Below are 22,896 nucleotides of genomic sequence, written 5' to 3'. Positions count from 1 at the left end.
CGCCACGTCTTTGTGTGACTCAAAGAATGCAAAAGACAAATACCAGTGGAATTGTTCAACACACACACATACAAGGAAACATTGTCTCAAAATATTTGTTTGTTTAGTTCAAGTCCGCCCAACAAGAACTTGTGTCGAACACTGTGTCCTGCCAACTGTAAACACAAAACATTAGAGAGCACTTCAATATTTAATTTTTTTTTAAAAAGATTACAAAGAGAGTTTGTGCATCACGCAAACTCAGAGGTCGCCCCCCCCCATCCCTCCACCGGATCCGTCCATAGGCAAGGAATATTTAAGCCATGGTCTTGTTTTGATTAGTAAAAGTTATAACGCAAAGAAATATAAAAAGACCTATTGCTAGGTCTTTCATAACACGAGTCACGAACACTTTGTATTCAACTTGATTTCTAAAAAAATGATGTACGAAAATATTCATTCTTAACCTTTAGAAGCGAAAATCGGTAATAAAACAATTGGACCAGCAATGTAAGGGAGGCAATTGTTTATTTGTTTTACAGACACGTGTTGGATGGCAGGAGATGACTGCGAGCAAGGTTCAATCTCTGGATGATCAGACGATAGTCTGAATTACAAACCACAAAAGACCAGGCACTGATTCATAAATCCCCCTGTCAAGATGGGAGAAAATGTGTGATTTTATGAACACCCCCTCTTCACTGGTGGATCTAATGAACGGCGTTAGGGATAGGGGGAAATTCCTATAGAAGTCTTGGCTGCATGTAGTAGGTTTGACTTGGTGTGAGATTCATTAAATTGTACGTTATAAAGTTAGATACCCCTGCAAAGTATTGTTTAACAAACAATAGATTCTCATGCACTGTAAATGTCTGTAAACCACGCGATATACGAACCAGGGTTGACATTTGGTTGACGACAAGGGTTGACACTTGGTTGGCAAAAGATGATGGTGGACAGAATGGACCTCATTCACCAATCGTAAATAAACATATTTAGCCACGTCATAATATTGATAAAACAATGAAAAATACGTATCACGTGACAGCCTTTATGGATTACATAATTTGTATAAGAGATATGTAGGATAACATGACTAAATGGTGTTTGTTTACGATTGGTGAATGAGGTCCATTCCCAATGTTTGGGACCTTTCAATTTGAAATGAGACGTGGACTCTGAGAAACACATTTCAATCATTCAAGATTTAATTTTAACTTGTGTTCCTTCATAAATAGAGGCGCGGTGGCTGAGTGGTTAAGCGCTTGGCTTCCGACTCTAGGGTCCTGGGTTCGAATCTCGGTGAAGGCTGTGATTTTGAATTCTCGGATTTTTAGTGCGCCCCTAAGTCCACCCAACTCTAATGGGTACCTGAGTTTAGTTGGGGAAAGTAAAGGCGATTGATCGTTTTGCTGGCCACATGACACCCTGCTCGTTAAGCGTTGTCCAAAGAAACAGATGACCTTAACATCATCTGCCCTATAGATCGCCAGGTCTGAAAGGGGAAACTTTAATTTACTTTTCTTCATCAATATAATCAATACTTCATGTCTCTCTCAAATAACTTCGCGGCCTTTCAATTGATAATGAAGAAAATCCATTGTTTGCCAATTTCAAAAGAGGTTATTGATTTATCTGAATATTTTATTTTTGAACGAGAATCAATACTAAACTCAGTTGTATACACGTCTGTACCATGTGGCAACGAACTATTGTCTAAACTGCCCACAGGCTATGACGTTATAGGTTAGTGTTCAGGCCTTCTAGAACAAATGGTCTCGGTTTGAGTGTTCCAAACAGACAATATGAGTGTCTAAATTTGATTCTTTGATAAATCGCCATTTCAGTAAATAGCAGAGTTAAAGCTGGACATTTTCCCACTTTGAGTCAATGGCTGAAGTGTGGAGGACACGACCCCAAAAAGTGAACATGTCCTCCTTTTTCCGGATGTATGATAACCCTACCTTGACCTTTCTAATAAAATTTTTTCAGAGAAATCAGTAAATAATAATTTCTTTCAAAATTTGGAATGATATACAACAATACGTTTTGGTAAATACGAGAGGATCAAATATTATCAAATATTTTATCAATAAAAAGATGAAGGTCGGTGACCTATTTAAATCACGGAGGGCTTAAAGCCACGTTGCTCTGTAAATTAAGTACGCTCAAGTATGTGTTATTTTTTTTCATGTCTAAAAGCATTTGAAGCCAGGACTTTCCTGGTTACCTTTCCCGCCATCGGCTCTTCCTGCCAGAAAACGCGATATCGGATATGACGTCAAACTGGTGAAAAGTGTCATTCCTCGAGGGCAAATCGAGCTTACTCTCAAACCCAAGCAACAATGCTTGAAATTAGAGCTTACTCTTCAACCCAAGCAAAAAAAAAAAAATGATCGAGGTTAGAGCTTACTCTCCAACCCATGCAATAATGCTTGAAGTTGATACTTCACGCTAAAATTGAAGTTAGTACTTCACGCTAAAAGTTTTAAGTATAGTTTTGTCTTCACTTTATTTAGACCGGAAATCGAGAAGAAACAGTGACATTTAAGACATACCTGATTATATGGTTCAGTCAATGTATAGTACAGAAGAATCAAAGTTTTTAGCAGTTTCTCTTTCTTTCTCTCTCTCTCTCTTTCTTTCTATCTCTGTCTTCTCCTTCTCTCTTTTTTTTTCTTTTTTTCTCTCTCTTTCTCTCTCACTTTCTCTCTCTTTCTTTCTCTCTCACTTTTTCTCTCTTTCTTTCTCTTTCTCTTTCTCTCTATTTCTATCTGTCTTTCTCTCTATTTTTTCTCTCTCTCTCTTTCTCTCCCACTTTCTCTCTCACCTCTTTCTATTTTCTGTCTATTTTTGTCTCTCTTTCTTTCTCTCTTTTTCTCTCTCTTTTCCTCTATTTCTGTCTGTCTGTCTGTCTGTCTGTCTCTCTCTCTCTCTCTCTCTCTAATCTAATCTAATCTAAATCTTAATCATTTAATCTGATGCAATGTACATATATTTTCTTATATCCTGTTATGTTCCTGTTTGAAATGAGTCACCTTAAAAAGTTCTGTCAAGTGACTGATTACACGTTAATTGAAAGATTTGTTTCAAGTCATGTGACTCATGATGATCAGTCATACAAGTCACGCTAAATGATGATGTTTTCAATGGACAGACCTTCTGCATAGATACAACAGATTTAAAGACGAGTTTAATTAGAATAACACCATTAGTAAAATCATTTAATTTAGAGACACTTCAGGACAGAAGAATAAAAAGTAAAGTAGCTATAATACATAAAACACTGAACCATAATTTACAAATAGAAAATCAAACAACTAATGAAACACTCAGAGAGATACTGAGATGAAAGCATAGGACGTAATCATTTTCTCTTTTGAAGTAACGTCTATAATTTATAAGATAAGATAAATGCTCAATATAAGCCAGAATGAGAAAAATCCTTTTTATTTAGTATTTTAAGTTAACCTTTTTTTTAAGCTGGCGGACAGGGGGTTAAGAATTCCCCATTAGCTTCTATACCCAATTGGCTTTCACTGTCTTAACCTGGTATCGACCTTGTTAGTGTCGATGACGTCACTGGTGGTAAGAATGAGTTGGTTGGCAAAGAAGCGATCTGTCCTTCTTGTTTTTTTGTTTTTGTTTTTTTTTTTGGGGGGGGGGGGGATTCAGTTTCATTGCTCAATAACTTTTTTTCGTTTTGTTTTAAAAGTTTCCAACGCTCCTTCATAAACCTCCTACAGGACAGCAGGCCATGGAAGCGGGCAGGGTATTTCCTGGGACTATTGTTTTACAGTTATACGTTGACTAAGCAGCAATCCCAATGTAAATGTTAGCTGTGTACCTGACATTAGTTGGGGAAAACTAAAAGCGGTTGGGCGTTGTGCTGGCCACATGACGCCCTCATTAACCACTAGTTAACGAATTAAGAATCTGCTCCATAGATGTCAAGGTCTTTACTTCATTCGCAGTATCGGGCTTTGGGAAGTCTCCTATTTGTCATAAATAGTTTTGGACTGTTGTCAATAAGGTCCTAGCTTTTAATTCTGTCCGCCGCCATCTTCTGCAGTCCGGCATGAGGTTTGGGCTTATAATATAATGATATTTTATTTCTGGCGGAGTGACGGAAGTTACCATGCAAATTAACTATACCAAACAAGTATCAACATTGTAATTCTTAATTCTGAATCCGTATGCTTCAATTTGTCAATATAGAATACAAACATAGATCTAATTAGTACTACATAATTCAGTGTTAGAATTTAAGATAACTTCTGAACCACATAATGGATCTTAGTGTGTAGCTACACGCATCCAGTTTGAAACAAGGTCAATTACTCATCAACTCTTATGTCCCCTGGAGTCCACCACTTCTCTCCCTTGAGTCCATCAATCTACTTAGTAACCGAAGCGGTCGTGACGAATGACCCGATGTCTAGGTTAGGAGAGAGTAATGATCTATTTCGACTTAGAGTTTGTCTTTTCCATCTTTTGTTGAGTCCAAAGTTAGGGGACGCTTTTTGTATGATGTTAATGCTAATTTTAGGTAACTCTAAGCTAACAGTAATTGTTGTCCAAATGTTTTCAATAACAAACCTATTTTAATATTAAATAATATTAACATTTTTTTGTAATTATTTCAAAAGAAACTATTTTAAAAAAAACATCGTCATCCTTAAGACTCCTCCTTTCATCTCCAAAATTCCTACTTATTATTCTTTCAAAGAATCTTGTTCCAGGAGGTGCCAGAGGATGATTAGGATTAGTATCTGTAATAATGTAAGAGAAAGCGTCGTTCAATCAAATGAAATCAAGTTCAATGTTTGTTGAGTAGGAATTGAACTTAAGACTTCTGGCTACTTTCTGTCAATCACTGCGCCCAAACACCTCTCTCTCTTTCTCCCTCTTTTTCTCTCCCTCCCTCTTTTTCTCTCTTTCTCCCTCTTTTTCTCTCCCTCCCTCTTTTTCTCTCCCTCTTTTTTTCTCTTTCCCTTTTTTTCTCTTTCTCCCTCTTTTTCTCTCCCTCCCTCTTTTTCTCTCTCCCCCTCTTTTTCTCTCTCTTTCTCCCTCTTTTTCTCTCTCTTCCTCTTTTTCTCTTTCTCCCTCTCTTTCTCCCTCTTTTTCTCTCTCTCTCCCCTCTTTTTTTTCTCTCCCTCTTTTTCTCTCCCCCTCTCTTTTTGTCTCTTTCCCTCTTTCTCTAATGCCATCTCTTCGTCCCTCTTTCTCTCTTTCACTCTTATTTCTCGCTCTCTTTTGTCTCTATTTCTCTCTTTTATCGCTCATAATCTGTCTATCCCTCTCTCTAACTAGGCTAAGTTCGAAAAGTACAATTGGGTTATTCCCCGAAAGAATATCTCATGATTCCCACTGCAGCCATCTTGTATATCCAACACAAAGCTCTAAGGTGTAGCCGCGTACTTGGCGAATCTTTTTATTTCTGATCTACAAAAAAATCCAGGTCAATTATTACTGCCCCGACCAGATGTTCTGTAAAATAAACATTTTGTAAAATTACTTTCAGGACAGGGTTCTTATATATACATTTGCGGGAGTTTGTTTAGCTCCGAGTTACTTAACTCAACTCTGTCGACGATTCACTCAAGTGGTCGAGGTCGGAGATGAGCTCTGCAAGTCAAGGTTTGAAAGAAAACAAGATAGATATGAGAAAATAAGAGAAATAAGAGAAAATAAGAGACAATAAGATAGATAAGAGAAAATAAGATAGATACAAGAAAATAAGATAGATAAGAGAAAATAAGATAGATAAGAAAAAATAATATAGATAAATGAAAATAAGAGACTAGAGGAAAATAGCAATGACCTTATGAGAGCGCGGGATTTATCTTATACATTACAGGATTTCCTTCAAAAGAGAAGATGGCTTCTTCCTAAGCGTGTCAATCTAGTCCTGAATGTTAATTAGAGACTTTAGGTCAGTGGTTCCCAAACTTTTCCACCTCGCCATATTTTTCCTTATTCTGTAGAAATAAATTTGCTGATTCGAGAACTTCGAAGTTTTTTTCCTATTCATTCCTAACCGAGTGAAGACTGAAACCAATAATAAACATCAGATGTAAGTTTGAATGTAGGAAACAGGTCTGTTGAATAGGCAATGTCCAATTTCCACTCCATTAAATGTTGTTTTAAAATGAGATCTTTAGCTTCCAAGAAATTCGATAGTGTCCAAAAAAATAAATAAATACAAGTTTTTGGAAAACCATAGTGCCTCGGTGTAAAGAAAACTCCCATGTTACAGTTTTAATCATCTGTATTGTCATAGTCTCTAGTTTTCTTTCATAATTCATTCGGACAAATGCATCCTGGGTAACTAGGGGCATAACAACGTGAAGTGAAATGGGGGAGAGGAATAGAAAAATAGATTGGAGAGGGGGGGAGAGGTCAACGCCTTTGTTAGCACGCAGTTACAGTGCCAATACTCTAACTAAACGCAAACACCACACAAAAAAATATAAGAGGGTCAGATAACTCTTGATACGTGAGCCAAGGGCAGACAAACTTGCTCATATCTTGTGTCCCTTTTCGGGCTAATTCAGGATGCAGGAGAGAGTAATTGAATACAGCTTCCGGTCTAAGAGGGTAAGAGCGGACAACCGCCATATGTAATTCTCTTGAGCATTAATGAATTATCGACCTTACTTTGTGTCTTTGTTAGAAAGAAGGAAAGAGAACTGTGCGCAGCTCTTTAGTCAGATCCTACCACATAGGTCTCATATCGAAATATTTCGAGCATGTTATTTTATCTTTCTAGATACCTCTTAACCTATTGTATACTACTTAGTTAGGGCCGCCTTAGGCATAGGCAAACTAGGCAGCCGCCTAGGGCCTCCGATTGGTAGGGGCCTTGTAAAAGACCTATAACAGCTTTTTTAGAGAAGAAATAGCGAAACTTGTGCCCAATGTTATGTGGAAGTTTACTAGGTTTTTTAATAAATTGCGCCATTTTATTTTTTCTCTCTTTATTTTTCTATTTCATTTGGGGCCACTACATTCACTTAGCCCAGGGCTTTCAATTATGTAAGGCCGGCCCCGACCTAATCTATTGTTACGTATCTCTCCTACTATCCAGGCTCTCTTCAAACTGCACCACACGACACAACGTACTTAAAGAACCTCACAACTCAGGGCTCCAAAGTATCAGTCAATTTAATTGCAAATACGTTACAAACACTGTACAGTTGGCAACAACATTACAATAACTGTCCAGGTACAGTCTTGGGTCCACTACTATTTTTAATTTACATAAATGATTTACCAAATTGCATTAGTTCAGGAACAAAAGTCAGATTATTTGCAGACGATTGCATAATATATAGAACAATAAAAACAACACAAGACACAGATATTTTACAAAGAGAATTAGATGAATTACAGAAATGGGAATCAAATTGGAGCATGTCTTTCCACCCAGAAAAATGTCAGTTGTTAAGAGTAACAAAAAAACTAAAACAAATTAATTCCACTTATCTTATTCATGGCAAACCAGTATCACAGACTAAAAACGCAAAATACCTAGGTGTTATAATAAATGAAAAACTATCATGGAATCCACATATTGATGAAACTACAAAAAAATCAAACAAAGCATTAGGATTTATTAAAAGAAATTTCTATAAATCAAATAAGAACATAAAACTAAAATGTTACTTAACCTTGGTTAGGCCAATAATAGAATATGCATCCTCCGTTTGGGACCCCTCAACTCAAGAAAACATTAAGAAACTGGAACAGACACAAAATAGAGCAGTGAGATTCATAACAAACGAATATTCACATTTGACTAGAGTAACACCTTTAGTAAAATCACTAAATTTAGAAAGCCTTCAGGACAGAAGGCTCAAAAGTAAAGTAGCAATCATACATAAAACACTGAACCATAATCTTCAAATACAAAAACAAAATTTAATAAAATACTCTGAAAGACACAAAGATAAAGGCACATTCCTCGTCCCATATGCTAGGACAAATTTGTACAAATACTCCTTCTTCCCTAGTGCTATTAGAGCATGGAATGGGTTGCCTGAGCTAGCCAGGAAAACCAGTGACTTGGCAGAATTTAAGTCATTGGTTAATATGCATGACTAAATGCATGACGCGTAGGACGTAATCATCTTCTTTTTTGAAGTAACGTCTGTATTATATAAGATAAGAAGAAACTCTTGAGGCGAGGATTTTAATGGGTAGTGTACTTATTGATCAAATTACGTGTCAAAGCCAAGTGTTGCTGTATTAATTTTGCTTTTTGGTTATGGTGACTTAAGTAGGCAGATTATTTATGATTCTGATTCTTCTGATTAGGGTACTGTAATGAAATGATAACGACCAGTATACCAATACCATGGCTTTATTCGACAAAATTAGACTACAGTAAACAGTGAATGAAACCAGCACGTCTCACATACCACTGGTGCAGTCTATACAGACACACACACAAACTGGACATGAAACACACACACTGGGCATGACCGTCTGACACGCTGGACGCCCGCAGAAAATCAACTCAGTTACACTACAGCTACATAGGCCTATATTTGTGAATGGATCTCATTCACCAATCGTAAACAAACAACATTTAGCCACGTGGTGCTCTATCTCTTCTATATAATTTACGATCTCATGTTTAATGGATCTCATTCACCAATCGTAAACAAACAACATTTAGCCACGTGGTGCTCTATCTCTTCTATATAATTTACGATCTCATGTTTAATGGACCTCATTCACCAATCGTAAACAAACAACATTTAGCCACGTGGTGCTCTATCTCTTCTATATAATTTACGATCTCATGTTTAATGGACCTCATTCACCAATCGTAAACAAACAACATTTAGCCACGTGGTGCTCTATCTCTTCTATATAATTTACGATTTCATGTTTAATGGACCTCATTCACCAATCGTAAACAAACAACATTTAGCCACGTGGTGCTCTATCTCTTCTATATAATTTACGATCTCATGTTTAATGGTTGTCACGTGACAGTTTTTTTTCATTGTTTTATCAATAAGATCACGTGACTAAATGTTGTTTGTTTACGATTGGTGAATGAGGTCCATTGTAAAGCAATAACGGTATATTATAGAACACCTTTTCATGTGACTGTAGAAAGCTATTCTAGAGAGACGTTCAATTCCAGATACAACGCATGTAAAGGTGGCGTTTGCTTTTGGTGGTAAAGGAGCCAGCCATTTTTCTTTTGGGGCTCGCTTTTCTTCCACAGCCAAGTCTAATGTCATAGACATAAATAAGTATAGACTGGCAGAAGGAAGTAACTTCATGTAACTTGAAAACATGTATATCTGTTGTATTCGGATTTCCGAATTATGAAAAATTGCATGATCTTCATTCTTAGAGATTAAACAAAACTTCACTGACTCCTTATTTACAATATATATAGGTGTGTGGCTGAAATAGGTATGAATACTTAACTTTTACACTGCTCATAAATGCTGTATAATAAAGTACACAACATTGCAAGTCACAAATTTTCGTTTCATAAAACTCTTTAATCGGCCAGTCTATATTTATTTATGTCTATGTCTAATATTTTTCTAACATTTATGACATACACTAATGTCGCAAAAATTATCAATGAGTTGAAGCACTGGTTATGAATGAGCATGTAAGACATTCAAGTGATGTGTAAGACTTTTCTCGAGTGTTACTGCCGAAGTGCTAGTCGTCTTTATCGGTGTCCTTCCGCGTACGTTTATCGACGTGACTGTAAAAGTAGTTCCACTTCTTCATGAGTAAGAGTTCTCTTCAACCCTAGTGTGTGTCTGTGTGTCAGTCTCGTGATATATACTTGACACAATTACACCGCCGAATATATGACAATAGAAAACTAAAATCCATATGACAGTGGCGTAGCTAGGGTGAGGGAGAACTTGAAAATTAAAAATTCCCCCAAGCCTACACTTGAGGGAGGACCCCAACTTAGTGTTTTTTACTTTAAATATTACCCAAAATGCAGGGGCCCCCAAAAAGGTCTAGCCTCCCCCCCCCCATGAGCCCCCAAATGATGGCAAATTCCTAGCTATGCCCCTGCCATTGGATATAATTTGAACAAATGTATTCTTGTATATCATAAGATGATCATATTTATTCCTTCAGTTGTTTTGAGTATAACAAACGTCCAAGATTTAAAAACACAAGAGGTGAAGCCATCAGAGCCAATTCGATATATTTAGGGGCCTATTACAATTTTAAACTATTTTTTTCTTTGACAAAGTTTGTATCAACTCTGTCTGTCTGTTTGTCTGTCTGGTCAAAAGTTTTTACACTTTTTCTCCCACATCCAATCTCGGATCAAGTAGAAGCTTCGCACAATTATTTTTTTGTACCTGACAACACAAAGATCAATTTAAAAATTAACCAGTTAATTAAATAACTTTTTGGTAATTAATTATTTTGATTGGTATCAAACAAGGGAAAGAAATCGTACTTGATATGTGGTGGTATAAGTTGAATTAGTCCCCTTGAGTAGACTTGAGCCGTGAGTGAACAAGTTGTTTTTTAAATGCATTTTGAAAGCGATGACGGTAACATTCTTCCCCACCCCTTTTCCATCTGGTCCAGACAAGTGATAGATTCAGAGCGCGTTGAAAAAGCTAAAAGCATGAAATCGCGCTGAACAGAAACAGTTGGTAAAAAATTTTCTAACGCATAGATTTATTATTGTTAGTTTAGATCTATTACAAATGTAATTGCATGACTGATCCAAACTGATTGATACAAATTTAAAATAGTATTTTTTTTAAGTTTTTTTTTTTTCATGTTTCCCTGTTTCAGTATCATGTTCTGTTGTATGACAGTTCCGGCTGTGGAGGAAGACAAACCCCTTGTAGTAGACTTGAAAAAAATTATCTGCGACAAGTAAGTGGTCTTCTCAGTGTGAATGTTGCTACAGTATGTGTTCCATTTTTTTTCATAGAGTAAACCCACATTTATGCTGTTCAAAATAGCTCAAGGTGTTTTTAAATAAACTAGTCGACCCCCGGCTTTGCATACGCCGCTATTTCGCAGGGCCGGCCTTAGGGAATTGCAACCTATGCGACCGCAGTAGGCCCCACGCTAATCCTAGGTGTAAATTATTAAATTAAACCATTTTATAACTTATAACAGATTTTTCGCGGCCTCCTGATTTACCAGGAACTCCTAAAAATCTCCTGAAATTGCAAAATATAGGAAAAAGTACTGGAAATATCTGGAAATTATTAAAATCTTTTGAAAACTCATTAAAATCTCCTGAAATATTGACAAAATTGTCATTACGGGGTGTCATTCAAAATGGAAACGCCAATCCTAAGCGCGATTAAAAAAAACGGCATTATACAATGCCCTTAATTGTGGAATCTGGTGAAAGAAGCTTCTCGCGCCTAATGAAGAATCACTTGAGGTCAACAATTCTTGAAGATAGATTGAAACATTTGGTAATTTTTAAAATTTAGTGTGAACTATGTAGGAAACAGAATTTTTATGATATGCAGTATGACTTCGCCACAAGGCTCGTAAAGTATTTCTGTACGTTGTATAGAATGAATAAAATGCAAAGACGAATTTTTTAATTTTCTAATACTCTTAATTTTCACATAATATCCGTATCCTTACCCAGCTGGGCCCTGCGCAATCAGTTTCGCATAGGGCCCCACAATGGTTAAGTCCGGCCCTGCTATTTAGTGCATACAGAGAAGATTGCTTGTTCTCTCTCTCTCTCTCCCCCCCCCCCTTTTTTTTTTGTCGCAAAAGTTAATAGGGGTAACTCTAGTCCGACTTGCATAAATAAAAAAGTTATCTTTCCATATCTTGTTGGTGATGTCAGTCATGCTTAGCCCATGAAGAAAACTATATATAATATATTGTCTTTATTCTGTTAATACGATTTGGTGAGGAATAAAATAAGTTTGATGCTGTCAAATGATTACCGGTATCCCTTAAATATAGGCTTATGGGAGTCCTGGTGTTTCGTGTCGGGTATAGAAAACAGGAACCGTCGTCCTAAAACTACGAGTAGATAACAATATCGAACCTAAGAAAGTTACGCACCAAAAAAAAAAAAGTGTACATTAGTATCGAATAGAAGAGATGTAAATTTAACCGCTGCGGTTTCAATCTTGAAAATGGCCTAATTGTCCAAGGCTTCAGTTAAGAAACAATAGGTTAAATTTTCGTCTGGTGGGAGAATTAGTGATTATGTTTATTTGCGAGTGGTCAGAACTAATAATTTTATATCGTAGATGAAAAAAAAAAAATATTACACAGTATTTTTAAATTCTCTACCCCACAAAGAGCTAATAAAAATGTTTTCTTTTTCTAACTCAGGGCGTGGAAGAGCTACAGTTCAACCTTCACATTTTGCCAGAAAAGGTTCCTGGATAGAGACAAGTTCAACTTCGAAGTCCCAGAAAATTTTTTTCTCTTCGAAGACGTGCAGCAGACGATTCGCCTCAGGAAAAGTCCCGTGCTTGCCCCAGATGCTTCTCCAGTGCCACGAGATACACAAGTTTCTCAGAATGATTCTTTACAAATCAAAAAACATTGTCCTCAAGATTTAACGAGGTATTCACAGGGCATTATCTAGGATCTTGAGGGCCTTTGTTTGGGATATTAGATTGAGACCTTAGCGAGAATGGGAAGTGGGAGAAATAACGTGTACAGGATATAGACAAGACAGACAGACGGAGTTGATATAAGCTTGGTAAAAGAAAAAAAGTTTGGGTAGTGTTGCCCTTCTCTCTGGGATTTGCACTTGTCTCAGGGGTGTTGCTCTTGTCTCTGGGATGCTGCCCTTGTCTCTGGGATGTTGCCATTGTCTATTGGATGTTGTCTTTGTCTCTGGATGTTGCCTTTGTCTCTGGGGTGTTGTCTTTGTCTCGTCTCTGGGGCGTTGACTTTGTCTCTGGGATGTTGCCCTTGTCTCTAGAGTGTTGTCTTTGTCTCTAGGGTGTTGCCCTTGTCTCTGGGGTGTTGCCTTTGTCTCTGGGGTGTTGCCCTTTTCTCTGGGATCTTGCCTTTGTCTCTGGAGTGTTGTCTTTGTCTCTGGGGTGTTGCCCTTGTCTCTGGGGTGTTCCCCTTGTCTCTGGGGTGTTGCCCTAGTTTCTGGAGTATTGCCCAAGCCCATAAATAACATTGATAACCATGTGTACTGAAACTGACAAAGTAACTATATTCTATCCCTGGCAGGCCAGAAGTGTTGTCTTTAGATACAGTCTTCAACAACGACACTGCCGAGAGTCAGATGTACAAATTTCGATTTGAGAAAACACGACGGACTGAAATTTCTGTGTCCTTCCAGAAAGGTTTCACCATTGGCGGCAAGGCCAACTTCAGCATCGGCATCCCAAAGCTACTAGGGGACGGTAACATCGGAGCAGAGATAGAAATGCAGTATCAGGTCAGCTTTTAAATAATACAGTCATTCGTGGTGTAGGTTAAGTCATTGTTTAACGTTCTTATTTTGGCTACAATTATTTCTTGTGCAGGTTGAACAATTCTGCTTCTCTGAGACAAAACAATAAAGAAACTCAAGGAACCTTAACTGACCCTCTGAAACTTTACGAATTTTCATTTTGCAAAGCATTAATGAAAAGTCCATGAAAAAGTATCTGACATACCACTTCACGGATCCTCTTTGCATTGTGGCTCTATAAGTCATCTCAAACTTTCTATAATGTCCTTTAATGACCCAATATACTTGTGAGGCTTACTGTCACGAGTCGAGTCTGTGACCTATTTCGACCAGTTTCTAGAAGATTGAGTTCAAACCAGTGCAAGTGTCCAGCGTAAACAAGTTAATTTTAGGTATCCAATCAAAGAAAGAGGTTAAGGAAAAAATAGCACACGTCAGCTTCTAGAAGGTCAAAGTTACTAAAATATTTATCTGAGAAGGTTCCATGATTCTGGAACGTACGATCAAAGAAAGTATAAATTAGGGGAAAGTCAGTTAGACTGGGTCCTCGCTCATTTCTCGATTAGTAATAAGTTTTGTGATATTAGCGGGTCCATTAGTTAAAGTTTTATTAGTTGAAGTTGAAGTTATACTAAGTGAAGTTTCATGTATCATTTAAGTTTTATTTATGAAGTATCAAGTCAAGTTGTTACTGAATTAAGAAGTTAATTTGATGTGAAAGTTGAAGAAGTTATTAAAGAAGTTTTAAGAAAATACAGAGAGATGTTTCTTTCTTCATTTCATTGAGTTATCAAGTTTGATAATATAATCCCCGGCAAGTGTGATCGTCACACTTACCTCTTATGACACAGTACACGGTTATTTATCTTCAATGAATTCTCATTGAACCAGCTCACTTGAAAGCGTCACTTACTCATTCGTTAAAGCAGTGGTGACCTGTGACTCCAAATGAACGAGGATGACTGGCCAAGTGGTATGCGCTTTAACTGTCACCTCGATGGTTTTAAGTTCGAATTTAACCCAAGGTCACCTCCTGGCGGTAGTTTGAACGAATTTAGGAAATTTAGGCACCGGATATTTAGGCACCGCGTATTTACGGATATTTAGGCACCGGATATTTAGGCACCCGGAAATTTAGGCACCCGGATATTTAGGCACCCGGAAATTTAGGCACCCGGATAATTAGGCACCCGGAAATTTAGGCACCGGATAATTAGGCACTTTTTGACAAGGCGGAAAATTAGGCACCGGATAATTAGGCACTCTTTAATTAGCGACCTTAATTTTGAAAGTAGTTTTAAAATGTTAACGTATATGTTATCCTTAGGCTATGGGCTATCGGTGACGTTATCAAAAAAATAGCAACCACAACGATTCTAACTAAAGAAAAGCTGACAAAATGGGGAAAATGACAATCATGAGAATGTGTGGAAACAAATGACTCCAGAGTCATTATATAATATAGACATCACAGCATTCAGGGGAGGGGAGGTAGAGATGATTCTCCGCTCATTGCTTCCGTCCATCACCAACCCCTAAGGTTGACTGGTGAGTTTTTTTTAATTGATGATTATGCAAATTGTGTAAATATTTAGTTACTAATGTAAATACGTAGGATTAAAAAGTATTATAAAATATTTTTATTATGTCGGGGAGTGTTGGTGATAAATATAATCGCAATCGCCCTCTGCTTGTGGAAAAAGGAGAGTTCGTACTCTTAAAATCGGATGGGCGGGGCGGGGGGGGGGCGCACACACTCTCACTTAAATGAGAGGATTTCTCGCAGGTAGATGTAAACTTAGTCGTAAAAGTAACGTAGTGAATCTGAAGGCTACACACTGGACTAAAGGGTATGGAAACACAAAGGTGTTCAAATGGAAGTCTGGGGATTATATTTTAGAGGCCTTCCAAAAACTTTGGTAGACACATTTCTGTTAAAACCATCATAATAATAAGAACAGTAATAAAAATAATAATATATATAAAGGAAATGAAAATAGTTAAATTTGTTTGGCAGTTTTGAAAGTTAGGGAAACGAGTGTTTTTTTAATATGTGTGTGTGTTTAATAATGAGTGTATGAAACCTTTTTTGTCGGTTTTTTTTTCATTCTGAAGAAAAAAATAATTGTATAAGGTAGGCCTACTGAACACAAAAGGAATGGAGGAATCATACCTTCTCGAAAATTGTAGTAAATATATTTGGTTTATGATAGAGAAGGCGGGGTTAAATTGGAACATCAACAATCTTCTATAAGCAGAATAAGTATTAATAAGAGACCAATATTCAAAAAAAAAATGATATCTACATTTTTAACTCATCTGTCTTCTCCATAAACTTTTTTTAAATTTTCAAAACAGTATATTTTATCGTAATTTCTAGCCGTTTTGCGATTTCCATTGCTATTTATATAAATATTATATTACATAAATCTACATATTAATTCAATAAAAGTTAATGACCGCATTTGAAGGACGTAACACACCTATACACTCCCACAATAGATCTTCCTAAAGGGGTTACCCATTAACAATACAAAAGAAGGAGTGTTGATAATAGATATTAATGCTATTATAAAATATGTATACTACTTTAGTTTATAAACATATTTAATTCCTATAAGTAACGCGCGCAAATCCACCCTGCTCATTTCCATTCCCACTATAAGAAGACAATTTTCTCCAGACTTCCATTTTAGCAGTTATGTTCAATGCTGTACCCTGCCATGTACTCCAGTGTGTAGCCTTGAGACTCATTGCGTCATTTTCACGACCTAGTTCAACATCTACCCGCCACAAATCCTCTCCTTTAGTGGGAGTGCGTAGAGGGGGAAGGGCTAAGGTCAGGAAGCAATGAGAAGAGAATCAACTCTACCTCCCCTTCCCTGAATCCTGTGAGGTCTATATTTTATAATGACTATTAATCCGGAGTCATTTTTTCCACACATTCTCACGATTGTCATTTTTTTCCTCGTTTTGTCAGTTTTTCTTTTATATCATGAAAATTCAGTTAGAATCGTTATGGTTGCTATTTTTTTGATAACGTCACCAATAGCCCATAGCCTAAGGATAACATATACGTTAACATTTTAAAACTACTTTCAAAATTAAGGTCGCTAATTAAAGAGTGTCTAATTATCCGGTGCCTAATTTTCCGCCTTGTCAAAAAGTGCCTAATTATCCGGTGCCTAAATTTCCGGGTGCCTAATTATCCGGGTGCCTAAATTTCCGGGTGCCTAAATATCCGGGTGCCTAAATTTCCGGGTGCCTAAATTTCCGGTGCCTAAATATCCGGTGCCTAATTATCCGGTGCCTAAATTTCCAGATACCAGTTTGAACAAAGGCAAAAACATTTTTTAATTTCTGAATGAACGAACCCAAATTTTTGAATCAAACCGAAACCTCTGCGGCTTCATTTAACACTGGGGGCAAAATTTAGAGAGGCGGGACAGCACTGTATCACGGGTCGAATGTGGTCCACAGGCCGTAGTATGTCCATCACTACGTCAAAGAATAATGTGTGGTTCAAAGCACAAATGAATTTGTCTAAGTCCATTTGGCTTAGTGGGGAATGGGATCATATTTTTGTTTCTTTTACATGTTTTGGATGTTCCTTCAGATTTAAAGTTCAGCACATCTTATCACAAACTTCTCGCAGAACGACGGGGACGGCAGAGGGCTGGGTTCAAACCTGGGACCATCAAGGCGACGAAGCAGAGCGCATGCAACACGACCAGGCAGCCATTCACGACCTCGACTAGATAGCCATTCTAACAGTCAATGAAATTGTCTTTATGCCTCACTTCATTATTTTGGTTTTTTAAATTTTAATTTAAAAAAAATTCATAAGCTAAAACCTTGACCTAATTTCAGGTATCCAAATCTGAAGGTCAAACTTTTGAGGAGACGATGGTGATGGAGGCTACCAGCGACATCAAAGTCGGCCCCAAGAGCTGCTACACGGCCAACGTGCAACTCGAAGAGAAATCCCTCAACGCCGATTTCACCGTGGTCACGCGGATGTCCATCCCTCAGGGCAAAGCTCCAGTCTACATCAAGAGAAAGTCTGACGGCGAGGTGGTCTTCGTCTACAACGTCAAAAACTTGGTGGACACCTTCGACAAGGAGCTGGTGCCTTGCGCGGTGCCGGAGAAGACCGAAGGCAAGGACGACCCAACCAAAATTAACTTCGTGACAGAGGGGGTCTTGAAGGGGACGATGGCGTGCAATCACAAGATACAGCTCAGCAGTGACGAGCCTGAGGATATTAAGAACCAGGCTTTAGCCAGAGCTTGGGACACAAACGAAGGGAATCCAAGACATTTAAAGGCATAATTTACTTTGTTATTAGTCGTCGTTTTAATAATTCTGGAATAGTCATTGCACACAGCCCAGTTGTCTACGTTGAATTGTGCAGTGTATGCCAACTAAAAATATCGGTAATACCTTGAATTTCTTGTAAGCTTTGTAAAAATGTTTAAAAATCGATACTTAAATCGTGCATCTAACGTACGAGAGGAGTACCCTATTTGAGAAATGTGTTAAATCATTTCGTCAGACTTCAAATTGTTTCGGTGATATTAATTCGAATTAGCTTTCATTTATTTAAAAGTTCATTTCTTGATTTCGTCGTACAAGATCCAACTATTCCAGGGAAATAATCAAGTAATAGATCTTTTGTGTAAGACAACTGACAACTAATCTTGAGTACAAACAATTCTTCCTTAAAAATTGTGAAATTTAGCGACTTTTCATAACACAAACAAATGGGTATTCAAACTTTGAAGTAATCATTAAGTTAGCTTTTGCTACTTGTAGATCTTTTCAATTTTTTTTTAAATTGTACAAATATTATGCCATTATAATTTTATGTACATTGACTTTTGTATACCAACTGTGAATATGTTTAATTTATTGCAGTATGGGCTGTACATATAGGATAACCTCGGATATAAATAGATGTTTCCGTTTGTGTTTGGTTTGTTTAAGCTTTGTGTGTACGAGTGTTTCAAAAAAAATTGTTTAAATATAATTATTTATGTATTATTTATACATAATGAGCTGTCAGTTATAGATCTGATAATATGTAGACTATAATGTACATTCCTTAGGTTTGAGCGCCTATACTTTATACATGTATCTGCAAATCAAAACAATCAAATCACGTGACTTGTAACTTCTATTTTTAGCGTGTGTCACGATGTCCTCAGCTCACAAACGGGTCAAATGTTATATTGAGCTTTGACGTCATAGTCATTTATATGTGGGCTTAAATACTACCGATAGGCCTAGAATATTGATAATAATTTTTTAAAATCTAGTTAAAGGAATATTAAAGCTAAACAAAAAACGTTTTCAAAATAAAAAGTATCGTAGGCCTACTCTCCTCTTCCTCAAAATAAAAGATCTAGATCTAAATTATTATTCTTCTTCTAGACAGCTTTTTGCTGCTAAGCTGTGAGCTCTTTTGCACACTGTGTCAAAGAAAAATAGTGTGCTGTCCTCCAGATCTAGATTCATATATATATAAAAAAAAAAGATATACATAAATATAAATTGACATTTCGGATACGTAGATTTCAAGTTTACTTTGATGTTACACTTTGTTTTCCAAATTTAAAAAGAAATGATTAGAACATAATTCCTCTCCACTAGAAGAAGATTATTTAGAAACTGTCAGCAGAGGCGGCCTTGTGAGGGGTGGCGAGCGTGGCAACTGCGCCAGGCCCCATGCCTAAGGGGCAGCAGCGTAGTTAGAGTGGGGTAGAAGGGGGAGAATTTGAAAATCCCCTCGGGCACCCACTTGAGCCCGCCCCCCCCCCCAAATGAGTGTTTTTTTACATAAAAAAATTATTACGCAAAATGCAGGGGCCCTCAAAGAGGTCAAGCCCCCGTGCCCCCAAACAATGGAAAATTCCTAGTTACGCCCCTGCTAAGGAGAGCTTGCAATAAAGAGAACCTTTTGCCACCGTCCGAGGCGCGGTGGATGAGTGGTAAAGTGCTTGGATTCTGAACCAGAGGGTCCCGGTTTCAAATTATAGTGAAAACAGGTATTTTTTTAATTTCGGGATGCTTATGGTGCCCCCAAGTCCAAACAGCTCAAATGAGTACATGACACCCTCGATACAGGTGACCTTTACATCTTCTGTTCTATAGACCGCATGGTCTGAGGGGAAAACTTTACTTCTTTGTCCCAGTCAGCCAGGATCCCGCGCACTCTTAAGGTCGCTTTTGTCTGAGGCAACACTTGCAGAAAGTTCTGCTTCTTTATTTGACCAAGGCCGTCATTAATCACGAAGGTCACGATTGGCTAGAGTGCTTTGTATTGCATTTATGCTATTTATGTGTTGAACTATATTTAAAGAGCATTTAGTACACGGTAATTTCCTCGTTGTTGGTGTCTTTTTTTTATATAAATAATATACTAAATTGCGAAACGTTTGTTGGAATGTACACGCATTTGGAGATCGTTTTGTACACATCCACTACTGGCTTTAAAAATCATTATTAGCAATACATAAATTAACAACTTTTTATCTGTTGTAAGTTAAATAATAAAAAAAGAAAAATGTATTTTAAAATCCTTTTTAAAAAGCTTATATTAAGCCGTAATTGTATCACTTAGTCTGGAGCAGTCATGTAATTAAATTTGTAATAAATCTAGACAACAATAATAAGCCTGTGCCACCTCTAGGCCTACTTTTTGGAGGCGCGGTGGCTGAGCGGTAAAGCGCTCGGCTACCGAACCGGGGTCCTGGGTTCGAAGACTGGGATTTTTAATCTGGACCAAAACCAAAACGAAACATTGTGATCAAAAAGACAATGGTAAACCAATGCATATGCACACATATCGAAGACGCTGTCACTATGGAGTGTTGGTGATCAAGAAGTATGCCTTTTTGTCAGACATATACATAGTCCCTAACAAGTGATCTAAAAAAAAAGATGAAATAAATAGACTCTTTTTACAAAGCGTATATGTACTCACTCTGTCTGCCTGGAAGAAAGTTTGTACACGTTATTTCCCCCTCACCTAATTTCGGATCAAGCTGAAATTTCGCACAATTGTTTCTATTACCTGACAAAACAAGAATCAATTTAAAAACTTAACCAGTTAGTTAATTAACTATTTGTAATTAATTATTTTGTTTAGTATCGAACAATGGAAAGAAATTTTAACTTGGCTGATGTGGTGGGATACGTTGAATTAGTCCCCTTTATACTTTGTAGACAGACATAGTTTGCTGCTTTGAAGTTTGAAATTTACAATAGATAACTGTAAAACTTTTTATTTTTCCTAAACCTTCTGTTTTTCAACCAGGCACAGATGTTAGTGTGTTGGCTTGAGGGGGCTTGAACCCTTGTATTCGAATCCGGATACTTCAACTTTATTTTTTAAAATGCATATAAAAAGCAATTTCGGAAACATTTATACAGATATCCCTTCTTTCTCACCCCACCATTTCTCAACTGGTCCAGGAGCTCCGGGTAAATCGACAGGAAAACGCGGGAAATCTGTTATATGTTATAAAATGGTTTAATTTAATAATGTATACCCCTACAATTAGCGCGGGTCCTATGAAAGTGCGGGGCCCACTGCGGTCGCCTATGTTACAATGGCTTAAGGCCGGCCCTGCAAAATAGCGGCGTATGTTACGCAGCCGTCAACTAATACGTTTTATTTATTTTATTAATCAATTGTATTTAGATCACAATCACATACAATACATACATAAATACATACCTATACAGACTATATATAGATCTAGGTCTGTGATTTAGATCTAATAAAATTATTTTACTTCAAACAGTAAAAAGTTGAAAATAAACGTTATTAAAAGATTTCGCTTTCTTTTAGATCCTGCCCAGTTGCTTTTTCCTATTTCTCATAGCTTTTTTTTTTTTTTTTTTGGAGTACTTCCAAATTCCAGAATAGAAGAAATTATTTTTTGATTAGTCAATGTCCAAACCTAGACTCTAGACTATAAACATTATTGAATTGAGCTAAATCTACGTCTAGATATATCTTTGGTAATTTTTAGTGTTAACGGCATCTAATTCTAGATATGATTATATTATATTAAATATTATTTTTATATTATGACAATTTATCATTACTTTAAATAAATTTATGATCTATAATTGGCAATATCCGCATTGAGCGTCGGTATTTACGCTCCTGGCCATTTTTCTGCGTTGTCAAGGAGCAGGATCAAGACCAAAAGCATTATCAAAAGGGGGAATAACCTAGTTGTTTTTTAAATACCGACTTTAATCACGGATAGGAAGAGAGAGAAAATAAACTAATAGAAATAATAGAGCTCACAGACCTATATAAAATACCGACCGTAAATACGGATAGCTATGTAGATTGAATAAACAACTAAGAATCTAAACTATTACTAGCAGTAGTTTTGAATAGGGGGAGGAGAGAATAGTATATTATTATATAATTAATAAATATATTCTTATTAATTACATCTAAATGAGAATAATTGCAGAAAAAAATAGTGGATCTAGATGTGGCATTTGTATTTGATATAGACTAGGTCTAGGTGCAGAATTTTTTAATTAAAATTTAATGTGCTGTCAACATGTAATATTTCTAAGTTAAAGTTGAGATTAATATTGAATTTAAATAGCTGTACGCATACCGGGACGTCTATCTAGTCAAATGTTAATGAAGTCAACATTAAATTATAAGTATAATAATTACATACCGGTACAGTAGGTAGTGGATTAATAGGTTTAGATTAAGTGTGTGTGTTAATGTGTGTGTGATAAGAACTGAATTTAAATACACCTTCATCTTGGTCTATATAGAGATTAATGATTAAATTTTAAATAGATCTATTTAGTAATATTTTGATTACCATTTAAATAAAATAATGTTGAGATCAATATTGTATTTAAATAAATCTAGGACTACTGCAACATTTCTTAATATGTCTGTCTAGAATAATGTTGAAATAAGTAAAATACGAAATTATATAAAATTTTTATTTCACCTATCATGCTGTCAACATTTACTTAAAATGGACATTATTATTGTGATCATATTTCTTTTAGACTTCGGGCCTATTAAAATCTCAATAGACAATATTTAGCATCGTTTTTTTCTTTCAACGCTGGATGAGTGGATCCCTGTTTTTTGTAGCAAAGGTTTTGGCCTTGTAAGGGCCCCGACTGGTCCAGCTCATACTAATCACATGGGCACCATTTGGGGAGGAACATTGGCCCAAACAGGCGCCTATAGTCTGGGCTCAGTCAGGGGACCCAGAAAATCCCCCTGTGAAACCCCTGTGAAGCCTGTAAGGGGAAGGACTTGTGGGCCCCAACAGGGCCAAAGATAATTGGCCCTTTGGGGGCAATTACTGAAAGCCCAAACATGGCCCTTAAGGATCGAGTCTAGGCACAATGAAGGGGCCCAGATAAAGCCCAGATAGAAACCCTAATGGGGCTATTATGGGGCTAATGTTAAGGGTATG

The 22,896-nt window shown here is 36.9% G+C and overlaps 1 protein-coding gene across 2 annotated transcripts in view; it reads left to right on the top strand.

Moving 5' to 3' along the window:
- LOC106058788 (uncharacterized) overlaps positions 1 to 22,896 on the top strand; it is a 53,387-nt gene that overhangs the window by 15,570 nt on the left and 14,921 nt on the right. For both annotated transcript variants that reach the window (XM_056012482.1, XM_056012481.1), the window contains exons 2-5: positions 10,795 to 10,878; positions 12,325 to 12,561; positions 13,186 to 13,396; positions 17,282 to 21,439. In XM_056012482.1, the coding sequence (XP_055868457.1) occupies positions 10,799 to 10,878; positions 12,325 to 12,561; positions 13,186 to 13,396; positions 17,282 to 17,743 (990 nt within the window). In that variant the 5' untranslated portion in view covers positions 10,795 to 10,798 and the 3' untranslated portion in view covers positions 17,744 to 21,439. The remainder of the gene's footprint in view (positions 1 to 10,794; positions 10,879 to 12,324; positions 12,562 to 13,185; positions 13,397 to 17,281; positions 21,440 to 22,896) is intronic.

Source organism: Biomphalaria glabrata, chromosome 15 (assembly GCF_947242115.1).
Source record: "Biomphalaria glabrata chromosome 15, xgBioGlab47.1, whole genome shotgun sequence".
Classification (NCBI taxonomy): Eukaryota; Metazoa; Mollusca; class Gastropoda; family Planorbidae; genus Biomphalaria; species Biomphalaria glabrata.
This window is presented reverse-complemented; position numbering and strand designations above follow the sequence as displayed.